This window comes from Oncorhynchus gorbuscha, linkage group LG15, assembly GCF_021184085.1.
Source record: "Oncorhynchus gorbuscha isolate QuinsamMale2020 ecotype Even-year linkage group LG15, OgorEven_v1.0, whole genome shotgun sequence".
In the NCBI taxonomy this organism is placed as follows: domain Eukaryota; kingdom Metazoa; phylum Chordata; class Actinopteri; order Salmoniformes; family Salmonidae; genus Oncorhynchus; species Oncorhynchus gorbuscha.
In genome coordinates, this window is record NC_060187.1 from 50,489,305 (window position 1) to 50,505,382 (window position 16,078).

The 16,078-nt window shown below is 41.9% G+C and overlaps 2 protein-coding genes across 8 annotated transcripts in view; one reads left to right on the forward strand and one right to left on the reverse strand.

Moving 5' to 3' along the window:
• Window positions 1–3,121, forward strand: part of LOC123997459 (run domain Beclin-1-interacting and cysteine-rich domain-containing protein-like) — a 28,544-nt gene extending 25,423 nt beyond the window's left edge. For all 3 annotated transcript variants that reach the window (XM_046301720.1, XM_046301722.1, XM_046301721.1), the window contains 2 exons: window positions 173–266; window positions 1,995–3,121. In XM_046301720.1, coding sequence (XP_046157676.1) covers window positions 173–266; window positions 1,995–2,143 — 243 coding nt within the window. In that variant the 3' untranslated portion in view covers window positions 2,144–3,121. The remainder of the gene's footprint in view (window positions 1–172; window positions 267–1,994) is intronic.
• Window positions 3,122–13,701: 10,580 nt separating this feature from the next.
• LOC123997461 (calmodulin-regulated spectrin-associated protein 2-like) overlaps window positions 13,702–16,078 on the reverse strand; it is an 84,287-nt gene continuing 81,910 nt past the window's right edge. For all 5 annotated transcript variants that reach the window (XM_046301728.1, XM_046301726.1, XM_046301727.1 and 2 more), the window contains one exon: window positions 13,702–15,920. In XM_046301728.1, the coding sequence (XP_046157684.1) occupies window positions 15,615–15,920 (306 nt within the window). In that variant the 3' untranslated portion in view covers window positions 13,702–15,614. The remainder of the gene's footprint in view (window positions 15,921–16,078) is intronic.

Consider the following 16,078-nt stretch of genomic DNA (forward strand, 5'->3'; position numbering starts at 1 on the left):
CATTCATTGTTATACTGTAATGTACATTTTGAATTGTCATTCTATAATAGAAAATATGAGTGAAATTACTATTTGCACCATGTGTGACAGTGGACTTGAGGGTGTCATAAAGTGACATTTCCATTCTCAGTGCCTCTCCTTAATGTCAATGTCTCAATTTCCCATCTCACAGCTCTGTCAGGCCAAGGGTTTTGTGTGTGAGTTCTGCGGCAACGACAAAGACATAATCTTCCCTTTCGAGCTGAACAAGTGCACACGCTGCGAAGGTGAGCTCCCCCCGTATCCAGATTGTTATAAATTCATCCATCCCAGGACATTCGGTAATACCAGCACTGAACACAAGAAGGGGTGTAATTTTCAATCCAAAGGTTAGCAATGCTAACAAGTACTTGTAAAATCCCATAGTGCATGCTAGCTAAATGCTAACGAACGGTCTCTGACAAAATATTTGCATGACATCCCAGCTCAGCTAACTAAAAAATGATTCTCAGTTTAGCTGGCAAACATTTAGTTGTGAATTCCATACTGTAACTAGATCACCTGGCGCGTGCTGCACAACAGTCAGTGACTCACGAGGCTCTGTTCTCTCACCGTGACTGGGGACTGTAAGCTTCATACTGAAAAATTGTAAGACAGGTGAAATGAAGAACGCCTAATAAAATAAATGAAGAACACAATCTACTTCATCTCTTAACATATTGCACAAGTGGGCTGCAGGGATTTACTAAAAAAGGATCTACAAATATTAACATTTGTGAAAAAAGTACAACGGTATTGATAAATCATTCTATGACTATTTCGAAATAACCCAGTATACCGCTCAAGCCTAATCCCAAAACAGGAGAGAGGGAGCAGGAGGAGTGGAAAAGAGTGAGGAAAGGGAAGCTAGTAGTGAGGGAACAGATGACTAAAGCAAAGGGACTGGAGAGGGCGAGATAGGAGAGTAAAGGAGGGGGGGAGAGGTGGATGTTATTCAAAGCTCTCAAACAGAAAGTCTGGCCAAGGCATTTTGGAGGAAGATGAGGAGATAGGAGTAAATGAGGAAGGAAATCATGAAACTGAGTAGGTGGAGGACAAAGAATTTGAGGAGAGGCCATGGCTTAAATTTGGCAGAAGCAATCGGGCCTGGGCAGGGTATGGCCTGAACGTTGCAGGTATGGCTCGGTCTTAAAATTCATGCCCGTGCAGGGCTCTAATAAGGATATGGGTCTATTTCATGTCTATGTAATGGCAGGATGAATTGGAGGGATTGAAGATGTTTTTTTTCTTTTGATATGCGCCTACCTGTTCACATTATTATTTAAGCCTAAACTTCTCTGTGTGAATGTGAAATAAACATGTTTGTGAATTTCAGTTGCTTTATCATTTCATTATCGAGGGGAAAATGTAGTAACAAATGTATACAATTGAAGCTTCCACACAGGTGTAACCTGAAATGTTTCAGTCACACCTTCATAGCTTGAGAAGCTGTGCGTCTCTCTTTTGAGAATAGACTTCTCGTTGTTGTGTCTGAACTGGTTTGTGTGGTGACTTTTGTGGCAGGTTTCTCTGCATTTCACCACTCCTCTCCTCCCTTCTGCTTTGCCACCCTGGCAAGCCTCTTCTTTTATAGTCCCATGTCACCCCTTCCCCTCGCTTCAGAGATTGTCATTGGCTATTCTGCCGTGACATCACAGCACCTCAGTCTTCTTCCCATTGTGAATAATGTTGTCAAACCGGTTATTAACGTTGCGGGAGCGCTCCTCCATGTTTGCTTAGAGCTGGTTAACAGGTTATTGGGTGACATAACAGAGTTATGGGGTGACATAACAGAGTTATGGGGTGGAACATCAGTCTAGGGACTAGGCTGTTAGCCATATATTTTCTTGCGTCCTTCTACACAAAACAAAGTATTTTAAAACAGGACTCCACCCATGTGTGTTTGTCTCAATCTTTTATGTAGCGTTTCAGTGTGGTTGCTTTTGCAATGACATTTCTCTTGGCTTGTCTTTCAGAGTGCAAGGCGTGTTTCCATAGCAAATGTTTCCGGGCAGGCAAGGAGTGCCCGCGATGCCAGCGCCTGGCAGAGAGGCGGGAAAGGATGGCACGCAAGAACATGGAGGAGCAGGAGGATAAGGAAGAGGACAAGGGAGGCGGGAGCTAGGATGACTAACTGAGAACTGGACTGGAGAAAGATTTTTTTTTTTTAAAGAGAACAATGATTTTACTGACTGACAGGGACCCTTATTCTTTCAACTTATCCCTCCATCCCTCTTTTCTTTGAAACTGGACGAGCTCCAATTTTGTTTTTCGTTTGCTTTAGTGAAAGATTAAAAAAAAATTCCTTCACCCAAAGTGACAGGATTCTTGCTTTTGTTTTTTGAATGCATTGTCAATATTCAAAATATTATATTCATATATTGGCTTGATTTTTATGGTTTGCTGCTCTGATTCCAAGTGCAGATATCATAATCAAATAGAGTCCTGCCATGTACAGTATGTATAGAAGTGGTAATTTTAAATAGAACAAGGTAGGTAGAAGTACTGAAATGTAAGTACTTATTACTCCTCCTCCATGTTATGCTATTTTAGCCAACCCTATGTGCCTCTGTCACCAATGTTCTTATACTGGCAGAGACAGCGCCCCATTTGGTTGTTTAAGAGGAGTTGGAATGACAGGTCTTTGGAGGGGGTCTCTCAATCAGTTGTGAATATTTTAAGATGATGCAGTGGAGACAGCATGTTTGTGCTGCTTTGTGTGCATGTGTAACATGTGATATGCATCTACTAAAAAGGTGTGTGTGAGAGGTTGTCTCTGTACCTACTGTACATGCATCTGTGCAGAAATGTTTTGCACCAGCCTGATCAGGTAATTAAATATCATTTTTTTTTGTCTGTGTAAAATATAAAGTCTATTTTATTTTTTATTGCACTTGCATGTCTGGGGTTAGGGAGGTGGCAAGTCACTCTCGGGCGTATTGCTGATGTTCATCTCACACAAAGCACATAGGTCCTCTAAAATGTGAAAGCCCTTTCTCGCTCTTCTTACTTTGCCTCGTATTGCCATCCTGATTCTGTTTTGCTACATGGATTAAACTTTGGCCTCTTGGGCTGAGGTCCAATGTTCCAGAATGGCATCCTTTCCTCGTATTTCTGTCTTGAATGGGCATGATAGGTTCAGTGTGAAAACACATCCTTTCACCCTTATTGGTTATGACAAGGGAAAGGAGATAAGGAACGGTGTCATTTGAAGAGGTTTTGTACAGATCGGGACTTGAATGGCAGGAGTGGTGCAAACAGACACAGGTTTTAATTGGCTGATCTATCCATCTAGCACCTCCCCGTCATTGTGGATTTCAAAGGGTGAGCAGCGCAAGTAATGCACTAAACAAAGCGGTGAGTTTGGGAAATCGGAAAAGTATGCATCTAAAAAAAACTCGGAACCAATAGATTTTCAAAGTCCCATCTAATACAGCTGTATCAGGCTTGCTCCCTCATGCCTTGATTAACCACACCCCTTTCAAATCTCACTTTGTTGCACAATGTTACCAGACTATGCAATTCAAGCCTGAGGACGAGGTTAGCTATCCCCTGACTGTCGGACAATGACAGTGTGTATGAGGCATAATATACACATTCACAAGACTATTGGTAATCAACATTTTGGCCTGGTTTTCCAGACACCGAGGGAACTTAGTCTGACTAAGAATTTCAATGGAGAATTTCCATTAAACTGGCTTTCTGTGTCTGGGAAACTAGCACATAGATCACAGGACTATATTCAGTGCCTTCAGAAAGTATTCAGTCCCCTTGACTTTTCCCAAATTTTGTTACAGCCTTATTCTAAAATATATTTTTCCCTCAATCTACACACAATACCACATGACAAAGCAAAAACAGGTTTAGATATTTTGGCAAACTTATTTAAAATGATACTACATTTACTCAATCAAATGTATTTATAAAGCCCTTTAATATTAGTCGATGTCAGAGTGCTATACAGAAACCCATCCTAAAACCCCAAACAGCAAGCAAAGCAAATGTAGAAGCACGGTGGCTAGGAAAAACTCCCTAGAAAGGCAGGAACCTAGGAAGAAACCTAGAGAGGAACCAGGCTCTGAGGGGTGGCAAGTCCTCTTCTTGCTGTGCCGGGTGACGATAAGAGTACATGGCAAGATGTTCAAATGTTCATAGATGACCAGCAGGGTTAAATAATAATAACAGTGGTTGTAGAGGGTGCAACAGGTCAGCACCTCAGGAGTAAATGTCAGTTGGCTTTTCATAGCCGATCATTCAGAGGTAGAGAGAGAGAGAGAGAGAGAGAGAGAGAGAGAGACGAAAACAGCAGGTCCAGGACAAGGTAGCACAGCCGGTGAACAGGTCATTACTTTGTTGAAGCACCTTTTGGCAGCGATTACAGCATCGATTCTTCTTTGGTATGACACTACAAGCTTGACATGCCTGTATTTGGAGAGTTTCTCCCATTCTTCTCTGCAGATCCTCTCAAGCCCTGTCCTCTCTCCAGAGATGTTCGATTGGGTCCAAGTCCAGGCTCTAGCTGGGCCACTCAAGGACATTCAGAGACTTGTTCCTAAGCCACTCCTGCGTTGTCTTGGCTGTGTGCTTAGGGTCGTTCGAAGGTGAACCGTCGACCCCAGTCTGAGGACCTGAGTGCTCTGGAGCAGGTTTTCATCAATGATCTCTCTGTACTTTGCTCATTCATCTTTCCCTTCATCCTGACTAGTCTCCCAGTCCCTACCGCTAATGCTGCCATCACTATGGATAGTAGGGATAGTTACAAGTATCCTCTAGATGTGACGATTGGCATTCAGGCCAAATATTTCAATCTCAATCAGATCAGAGAATCTTGTTTTCTCATGGTCAGTCCTTTTTAGGTGCCTTTTGGCAAACTCTAAAGTGGGCTGTCATGTGCCTTTTACTGACAGGTGTGTGTGCCGTTCCAAATCATGTCCAATCAATTGAATTTACCACAGGTGGACTCCAATCAAGTTTTAGAAACATCAAGGATGACCAATAGCACCTGAGCTCAATTTCAAATATCATAGCAAAGGGTCTGAATACTGTAAATAAGTTGTTTTAAAAAATATAATAATTATATCCATTTTACACAGGAAAATAAGATCCAAAGTTACCCCTGCTGAAGAAGATAAGTCCATTAATTGCAGCCCAAATAAATGCTTCAGAGTTCAAGTAACAGACACATCTCACTCACCCGCAATATTAGACTTAAAAATAAACATCCAGGGATCATACCAGTAGTGTTTACCAGGGGGCAGGACTAAAACTGGTGAGCGTAGAGAGTATAGGGATACTGTTACCCACGTCGGCACCAACGATGTTAGGATGAAACAGTCAAATGTCATCAAGCGTGGTAACATAGCTTCAGCATCTAAATTAGCTAAAGTGATGTGGCAGTAATTGTCTCTGGCACCCTCCCAGTTAGGAGGAGTGATAAGCTCCCCAATTGCTGGTTGAAACTGTTTTCTGTCCCTCCCAAAAGATAGAATTTGTCAATTATTGGCCCCCTTTCTGGGACACACACAAACATGACAGAGCCTGGCCTGCTGAGTGAGCGACGGACTCAATCCTAGCTAGAGGGGTGCTCTCATCTTATCTATCAACATAAACAGTGCTCTAACTCCTCTAGCTCCACAATGAGATAGGGTGCAGGCCAGGCAGAAGGCTGTTTGCCAGCTTAGTAGTGGAGCCTGCCACTAACACAGTCAGTGTAGTCAGCTCAGCGTTCCCCATTGAGACTGTGTCTGTACCTCGATCTAGGTTGGGCAAAACTAAACATGGCGGTGTTCGCTTTAGCAATCTCACTGGAATAAAGATCTCATCCATTCCTGCCATATGTCAAAATAGGGCTACTTAATGATCATGAGCAGATGGGTTCCTGCATTTGCTCAGCATGATTTTACAAAAATATAGATTTAGAGCGAGATTAACTTGGATTTTTCCATAAGGTCATATACAGGATACTACCTCCACAACATAACCATCTCTCCAAATAAAAACTTCAAATTTGCAACCTGATTTTGGACAAAATTACCTGGAAGGATTCCTTTTATCAAGGTTCTTATTTCCAAGGACTTTACAGCTAATGCTCTTGAAAACCATCGACCAGCAAACGAAGCACAACAGAAACCTGAAAACACCATGCAACCTGGAACTGAGTGAGTAATGTTTAGTCTGAAGCTACTTTTAAAGCCAAGAGGAAAAATACATTACAATGATATGTTACTTTATAAGGACTGAATGCTATGTTAAGTCGACCAAGCTTGCTAGGACAGAACAGATCCGGTTGCAACTTCAATTAGCACTGAGTTGTGAAGTGCGAGGTGTCAAAGCCCTTGAGCCCAACAATGGCAGGATGTGTTTTCTGTAATGACCTTTGTGATAAATGTTTTACAGCCTGTGTTCGTAGTGGCTGCTCAGTGAAACGACCTGTCCTGATTTGTCAAAACTTGAATGAACAAGCCAGCCTTCATGACCTGGCCTCTGTAAATTGGTATAGAATATAGCATAGCATGATCCCCCTCTGTTGAAGATGCTTGGACCTTATTTTGTATATTTTCAGTGGTATGTTTAACAAATGCGCCCCCATAAATGAGAATTAAAAACCCATTCGGACCCTGGTTCAACTGTGATCTGGCAGAGTTACTCCACCTCAAGAATTCAATTTGAAGGGCTCGGCACACTCATACTCAGGCTGACTGGCTCTCGTTGAGAAATAAGTGCACTCAGGCTATCCGGAAGGCCAAAGTTAGATACTTTAAGGAACAGTTCTCTCTCTCTTTGGGTCTAACCCCAAGAAGTTCTGGAAAACGGTTAAAGACCTGGAGAATAAACCTCCTCCTCACAGCTGCCCATATCCCTTAATGTTGATGATGTAGTTGTTACTGACAAGTAGCACATGACTGAGCTCTTTAATCACCAGGATTCCTATTTGACTCTAACATTTACTCATCTCCCATCCTTTCTAATGTGACTATCCCCAATGCTCCTCTCACTTTTCCCCCTGCACCGCTACAAAGTTTCTACCTGCAGGCAATCGCTGAGTCTGAGGTGCTAAAGGAGCTTCTTAAACTTGACCCCAAAAAAACATCTGGGTCAGATGGTTTAGATCCTTTCTTCTTCAGATCCTTTCTTCCCCTATCATCGCCAAGCCTATCTCAGACTTTTTTAACTGGTCTCTCCTTTCTGGGGAGGTTCCCATTACTTGGAAGGCAGCCACGGTGTATTCTTTATTTAAAGGGTCAAGCTGATCCTAACTCTTATAGACCAATTTCTATTTTGCCCTGTTTATCAAAAGTGTTGTTAAAACTTGTCAATAATCAGCTGACAAGTTGCCCTTGATTCTAAGCAATGTTGTGCTGGTATTTTTATTGACTTGGACAAAGATTTTGATACAGTAGAACATTCCATTCTTGTGGGTGGCTAAGGAGTATTGGTGTCTCTGAGGGGTATTTGGCCTGGTTTGATAACTACCTTAAAGAGTTCAGTGTATAAAGTCAGAACATCTGCTGTCTCAGCCATTGCCTGTCACCAAGGGAGTACCGCAAGGCTCGATCCTAAGCCCCACCCTCTTCTCAATTTACATCAACAACCTAGCTCAGGCAGTAGGAAGCTCTCTCCTCCATTTATATGCAGATGATAGTCTTATACTCAGCTGGCCCCTCGTGTTTTGTGTTAAACGCTCTACAACAAAGCTTTTTTAGTGTCCAACAAGCTTTCTCTGCCATTAACCTTGTTCTGGACACCTCCAAATCAAAGGTGATGTGGTTTGGTAAGAAGAATGCCCCTCTCCCCAACAGTGGGATTATTACCTCTGAAGGTTTAGAGCTTGAGGTAGTCACCTCATACAAGTACTTTGGAGTGTGGCTAGACAGGTAAACTGTCCTTCTCTCAGCACATATCAAATCTGCAGACTAAGGTTAAATCTAACTTAGTTTGCTCCTCGTAATCGCTCCCCAGCTGCCAAACTAACCCATGCTAGATTCCAGAGATATAATTTATAGATCAGCAGGTAAGGGTGCTCTCGAGCGGAAAGATTTCTGGCTCCCAGGTGTCTTTTATACAGGTAACGAGGTAGGAGCACACTCTTAAAGGGAGTGCTCCTAATCTCAGCTTGTTACCTGTATAAAAGACACCTGTCCACAGAAGCTATCAATCAATCAGATTCCAAACTCTCCACCATGGCCAAGACCAAAGAGCTCTTCAAGGATGTCAGGGACAGGATTGTAGACCTACACAAGGCTGGAATGGGCTACAAGACCATCGCCAAGCAGCTTGGTGAGAAAGTGACAACAGTTGGTGCGATTATTCGCCAATGGAAGAAACACAAAATAACTGTCAATCTCCCTTGGCCTGGGGCTCCATACAAGATCTCACCTAGTGGAATTGCAATGATCATGAGAATGGTGAGGAATCAGCCCAGAACTACACAGGAGGATCTTGTCAATGATCTCAAGGCAGCTGGGACCATAGTCACCAAGAAAACAATTGGTAACACACTACGCCGTGAAGGACTGAAATCCTGCAGCGCCCGCAAGGTTCTCCTGTTCAAGAAAGCACATATACATGCACGACTGAAGTTTGCCAATGAACATCTGAATGATTCAGAGGACAACTGGGTGAAAGTGTTGTGGTCAGATGAGACCAAAATGGAGCTATTTGGCATCAACTCAACTTGCCGTGTTTGGAGGAGGAGGAATGCTGCCTATGACCCCAAGAACACCATCCCCACCATCAAACATGGAGATGGAAACATTATGCTTTAGGGGTGTTTTTCTGCTAAGAGGACAGGACAACTTCACCGCATCAAAGGGACGATGGACGTGGCCATGTACTGTCAAATCTTGGGTGAGAAACTCCTTCCCTCAGCCAGTATTCCAGCATGACAATGACCCAAAACACAAGGCCAAGGCAATAAAGGAGTGGCTCAAGAAGAAGTACATTAAGGTCCTGGAGTGGCCTAGCCAGTCTCCAGATCATAATCCCATAGAAAATTTGTGGAAGGAGCTGAAGGTTCGAGTTGCCAAACGTCAGCCTCGAAACCTTAATGACTTGGAGAAGATCTGCAAAGAGGAGTGGGACAAAATTCCTCCTGAGATGTGTGCAAACCTGGTGACCAACAACAAGAAACGTCTGACCTCTGTGATTGCCAACAAGGGTTTTGCTGCCAAGTACTAAGTCATGTTTTGCAGAGAAGTCAAATACTTATTTCCCTCATTAAAATGCAAATCAATTTATAACATTTTGAAAAATGTTATAAATTGTTTTTCTGGATTTTGTTGTTGTTATTCTGTCTCTCACTGTTCAAATAAACCTACTATTACAATTATAGGCTGATCATTTCTTTGTCCATGGGCAAACGTACAAAATCAGCAGGGGATCAAATACTTTTTTCCCTCACTGTATATATTTACGCCAATATGTTGTCTTCTTGTCTTCTCTGTTGGAATCCAGTCCGTCTGCTGGAGAGTATATCGATAGAAAGTCTCTGTGTTCATAATGGATGGTTGTCGCATAGAATAGATGTTTTGGCGGTTGGCCGTATTCTCGTACTGGACTTACGTAATTTCCAGCTGCAGACTAGTAATTATACGTTTCGGATTTGCTCTTATTCTGTCATGATCGATAGTCTCAGAGTTGAACCATTTCCAGCCGTGTAGCCAAAACTACAGCTGTATGGCCTCCGTGGCCTGTAGAATTGTAGCCATTCCAACATGGGGACTCTGTCCTGGCATTCTCAGACTTAATGTATGACACCCTGACTACATGCGCGAGGGTTGCAAAATACATTTAGAAATCTATATTATTCAATTATTGCACCCACAGTGCTTGTGCGCATAAACGAGCATCTGCATTGCCAAGGGCTAAAATAAAAGTAAGTTCTATTTGTGACGCAAATCATGTTGCAAGTTCTGCCTCTCCCATCTCCTCATTGGTTTATAGAAGCAGATACCCACGTGCCATCTCCTCATTGCTTATACCCACGTGGGTGATTGAAAGACGAACTGTGTTGTCAATCATCGTGGTAATACCATGAAAGTTTAGATGCCAATCATCATATAAGTTCAAAGAAGAAAAAGCCTGCAAGGAGGAGAGATGACTAGAAATGATTCGGTTGACTGTTTATGTATGGATTAGTTGACAGAGTAGAGGACCTTGTTTATTTCAGTAAATATAACAACTCAATGTTTATATCCCAGGACAAATTAGCTAGCAATTGCAAACTAGCTAGCCAAATTGCCATAAATGTTTAATGCTTTTCGACCTGTCCCCAAATTAATGTAACTGATTCAGAGTTTGTTTTGATATTTAAACCTGCGTGCCGTGATCACGTTTGGTGTGGGGACAAAATAAATGTTGCACGATGGCGGACGATCACCACATGCGCGCAGCTGGTATGGGTTCCGTGTTAAATGTAAATTTAATAGGAAGTGGGTTTTATACTCTGTGGAAGAAGGGGCGGTTCCATGACGTCGACTTAATGTCTATGCTCACGTGGGCATGACCACTAACTTTATATAAAAACCCATATTTTCTCATTTAGAAGGTTAACATCACATTACATCTTTTCAGAAATAGTTTCATGTTTAATCACATACGTTTCATAATATTTAGATGTAAACCTGACAGCTGGGTACACTTTAAAAGAGATATAGTTATGTGTGTTTCCCATCCTTCATTGTATCACCAAATGAAACACACTTGACATGACTGTCCCTTAAGTGTCCACGGACCATTCCCGCATTCTCAAAAATTGAATAATTTTTAGAATAAAATCTAACTTTTGATTTCCAAGGGTCTCTGTGTTCCACAGTTTACGTTCCAATCTCGAATACTACAGAGCACAGGGGCAGCATATTTTATGACCGAGCATAAAACAGTCGACTTCCCGTTCTCCCCCTCTATGAGAGAGAGCACACTGTACAGTCGTGGCCAAAAGTTTTGAGAATGACACAAATATTAATTTTCACAAAGTTTGCCACTTCAGTGTCTTTAGATATTTTTGTCAGATGTTACTATGGAATACTTAAGTATAATTACAAGCATTTCATAAGTGTCAAAGGATTTTATTGACAATTACATGAAGTTGATGCAAAGAGTCGATATTTGCAGTGTTGACTCTGCAATCCGCACTGGCATGCTGTCAATTAACTTCTGGGCCACATCCTGACTGATGGCAGCCCATTCTTGCATAATCAATGCTTGGAGTCAGAATTTGTGGGTTTTTCTTTGTCCATCTGCCTCTTGAGGATTGACCACAAGTTCTCAATGGGATTAAGGTCTGGGGAGTTTCCTGGCCATGGACCCAAAATATTGATGTTCTCCGATCCACTTAGTTATCGCTTTTGCCTTGTGGCAAGGTGCTCCATCATGCTGGAAAAGGCATTGTTCGTCACCAAACTGTTCCTGGATGGTTGGGAGAAGTTGCTCTCGGAGAATGCGGTACCATTCTTTATTCCTGGCTGTGTTCTTAGGCAAAATTGCGAGTGAGAAGCAACTTCACACATGAATGGCCTCAGGATGCTTTACTGTTGGCTTCTCCGGACAAGCTTTTTCCGGATGCCCCAAACAATCGGAAAGGGGGTTCATCAAAGAAAATGACTTTACCTCGGTCCTCAGCAGTCCAATCCCTGTACCTTTTGCAGAATATCAGTCTGTCCCTGATGTTTCTCCTGGAGAGAAGTGGCTTCTTTGCTGCCCTTCTTGACACCAGGCCATCCTCCAAAGGTCTTCGCCTCACTGTGCGCGCAGATGCACTCACACCTGCCTGCTGCCATTCCTGAGCAAGCTCTGTACTGGTGGTGCCCCGATCCAGCAGCTGAATCAACTTTAGGAGACGGTCCTGGCGCTTGCTGGACTTTCTTTGGCGCCCTGAAGCCTTCTTCACAACAATTGAACCGCTCTCCTTGACGTTCCTGACGATCCGATAAAAGGTTGATTTAGGTGCAGTCTCTCTGGCAGCAATATCCTTGCCTCTGAAGCCCTTTTTGTGCAAAGCAATGATGACGGCACAGGTACGTGTTTCCTTGCAGGTAACCATGGATGACAGAGGAAGAACAATGATTCCAAACACCACCCTCCTTTTGAAGCTTCCATTCTGTTATTCAAACCCAATCAGCATGACAGTGTGATCTCCAGCCTTGTCCTCGTCAACACTCACACCTGTGTTAACGAGAGAATCACTGACATGATGTCAGCTGGTCCTTTTGTGGCAGGGCTGAAATGCAGTGGAAATGTTTTGGGGGATTCAGTTCATTTGCATGGCAAAGAGGGACTTTGCAATTAATTGCAATTCATCTGATCACTTTTCATAACATTCTTGAGTATATGCAAATTGCCATCATACAAACTGAGGCAGCAGACTTTGTGAAAATTATTATTTGTGTCATTCTCAACATTTTGGCCACGACTGTAGAGTGGATCCCCTGTAACGTGATCCTTCAGATCATCACAGGAGAGTTATGACACCTCCAATTACCACCATGATAATGTAACTGTTCACATCCCTGACATTGCTTTCCCAGACATTATGTGTGCGCTGTGCATGTTTCAGCCATTGGAGTTAGTGGAGTAGTAGACAATACCGGGCCACTGTGGAAGTCCATTGATTGCCAAAAGTCACCAATTGCATAGGAAAGACGTAATCATAAAGGCTCAACCTGAAAAATATATACTTTTCTGATGATAAATTAATAGCCTGTGGCCACGATTCCGACCCGAGTTAAGCGCGAGTAAATGGAACATAGTTAAATTTTTATGCACTTTTCTCCTTATGCGTATTCTGATCTTGAACTTAAGCATGAACATAGCATGCTATTCACCCACTATTTGTTTGGGATGGAAATCTTAAAAATGAAGGCAGACGTATTCTGACCTTGACTTAATTCCCTCATAATTCCACCACCTTTACGAGTGAGGAAACCATGAATGATAAAGATGGCGCCGAAGAACATGGCTATTTTGTTATTTTTTTTGTGTTTTGTGTAACTTATTTTTTTACTTAATGTGTACATAATGTTGCTGCTACCGTCTCTTATGACCAAATATAACTTCTGGACATCAGAAGAGGGATTACTCACCGAGGACTGGAAGAAACTTTTTCCTTTAACGAATCCGACGAGAAGGATATCCTGCTTTCACTGGAACTGGCCCAGATCCATGCTTTTTGTGTGGAAAACACGCAGGAAAAGCGCAGATAGGGCAGCCTTATGAGAATCCGTAGGCAAGCAAGTAAACTCCCCTAGCAATCTGTTCTTCTTACTAACGTGCAATCATTGGAAATTAAAATTGATGACCTATGATTAAGATTATCCTACCAACGGGACATTAAAAACTGTAACATCTTATGTTTCACCGAGACGTGGCTGAACGACAATACGGACAGTATAGAGCTAGCGGGATTTTCCATGCACTGGCAGAACAGAGACGTTACCTCCTGGTAAAACGTGGGATGGGGGTGTGTGTCTATTTGTCAGTAACAGCTGGTGTGTGATGTCTAACATTAAAGAAGTCTCGAGGTATTGCTCGCCTGTGGTAGAGTACCTTATGATAAGCTGTAGACCACACTATCTAGAGAGTTATCATCTATATTATTCGTAGCCGTCTATTTACCACCACAGAACGAAGCTGGCACTAAGACCGCTCTCAACCAACTTGATATGACAATTGAGACACACAACACACTTGAGGCCATGCTTCATTTTATTCAATGCAAAAGAAAGAAAACAAACCTACAATGTTCAGCAATATGTTGAATGACACCAGACGGTCTGATAAAACAAAATGGAAGCAATGCTTCATCAGGAGGATGGACAGACTAATTTACAGCAACACTGTACAATGTCCACTCATTTATAAATAAATAGCCATTAATCTTGGCCTTAAACGGCCTAATAAGACAACTGTAACAGTAGTCCCATAGCAATATAATTTTCTACAAAATTCCAGAGACACAACTTCTCTTTTGGTAATTCTATAAATATACCCCAATGAAAACCAAACACCAATGTTTGAATCGTATAGGGTGCGGGGAGTACTGTATGTTTGTGATATCTTCATCCTTTAATCCCCAACCTACACAAGTTGTTGCTCGACGAGGCTACTTTAATAGACAAAAGGAAAGTGTTGACGCTGGTGGGAGACAGAAAGAAGCCTCTACCTGTATTGGAGTGACAAACTTTGCCACATTCTGCCTTCAGTCAGCTATTAGAGGAGGGAAAAACATCTTTCCCTTACAGAACATCAGTCTGGTCTCCATGTGTGCAGTAGATGTGGGGTCTCTAAAATGTACCAAATGAGTGTGGCATCTACCACAACATGTGATACATAATTGTCTTGAAATACTTAAATGCAAATGAAATAAATCAGTATTTTTCTATACCTGATAAGTATGCAAAATAATACAAGCTGTGTGTTAATCTCACTGTCAAGCAGTATCCTATAAACAAACTTTTGACAAGGAATTTGACATTGAGAATTTTAAAAATGATAAAATTCTGAAAACATTTTTGACTGAACTAAAACAGAATCAACAATAATTACTGTTTATGGTATAATACATGTAATGGTACCTAACTAGGGCTGTAGTCCATTTTCATAGTCCAAAATCTAAATCACAATCCTTAAAATAACATTAAATTGTTCTATATCATAAGTTTATATCCATAGTTAAGAAACTTCATTACAGACCGACATAACAGACATTTCACCAAATCTGGTCCATTTTGTGACAATTTGAAAGGAGGTAACGTAAAAACATACGTTTATTTTTAGTTCACAAACCTGCTGTGAACACACAGCATTAAGAAAGTACAGTGTGGTTTAAGATGTGTTCTTTAAAACACATTTTTTAAATGGAGGGATAAGCTGGGGAAAAAAAACACTTGGCCTAGTCATGCAATGTATTGGGTGGCTAACACTAGCTGTGTGCTTGTTGGTTTTTTGCTCTTGTTTTTTTGGCCCTCAATGTTGTGTGTAGCTTATGCAGACTTGCATTTGAACCTAAAACATGGAAAAAGCGTTGTCACCTCAGCATACAAAAGTCTCTGAGCTGATTGTAAACCTAGTGCAATCAGCTCATTGCACTGACATACAAAAACAAAACAAGCGTAAGGCCACACATTTGAACAGATAAGCAAAATTCTGTCTATACAAATGAGTAACATTCAGTGCTTCAGTGTGCCAAATAAAACATATGGCATTAATTTCTTTTTTGTCTCTCTTTTGGCATATACAAAACCACATACACACACACACACACACACACACACTTGCTGTAATAAAATGGCTAAAACCAGACAATCTCTTGTACTAAACACATCAGTGATATCCATGTACAACTCTTAACTAAATAGTGTTTTACATTCCAGTTGTGCATATCTTTAACTGAGTCCCCATGTCCAGTTTGTAATTTTAAAGGAAAATGAACAGGAATGAAAAGAGATAACAAAACAACACAAACAGAAGTATGCATTCATCTAACTGGCATTGCAGGTGCTGAATCCTCATGGATATGTACAGTGAAGTGCAAATTGAATGTGGACTGTTCCATTTGAAGGGAAATGGTGGGGGTGGCTGGGAGTGTACAGCAAGTTCCATTAGGGCTTGGCAGGTACCACTTTCTTCGGGGTGGCTGGTTTCTTGGTTTGCCACAGGTGGCCGTGGATCGTGATGGCGTCCACGCTCGCAGACATGGTCTTGGCGGGGATCTGGCTGAACTGCTTCCTGTCTGAATTGTACTTGTAGAGGCCCTCAATCATCTTACGGGTGATGCGATTGGGCCCGATGCCGGTCAGCTTGGTGGCCTCGTCCGTCTCGGGGCAGTACGTGTACAGAGAACGGAATTGGCAACCCCCATCCCGGAACAACACCAAAAAGTTGTTGGCCTCAGATTTCTCCATTTCCTGCAAAAAGGAGCAAAGAAATTATCATTGTCCTCATACAGCATAGTAGAAGACAACAGACATGTCTAGCTGTCATCAAGGAAAGGGGTGGCTACTTTGACAAATCTATATATAAAATATATTTTGATTTGTTTAACACTTTTATGGTTACTACATGA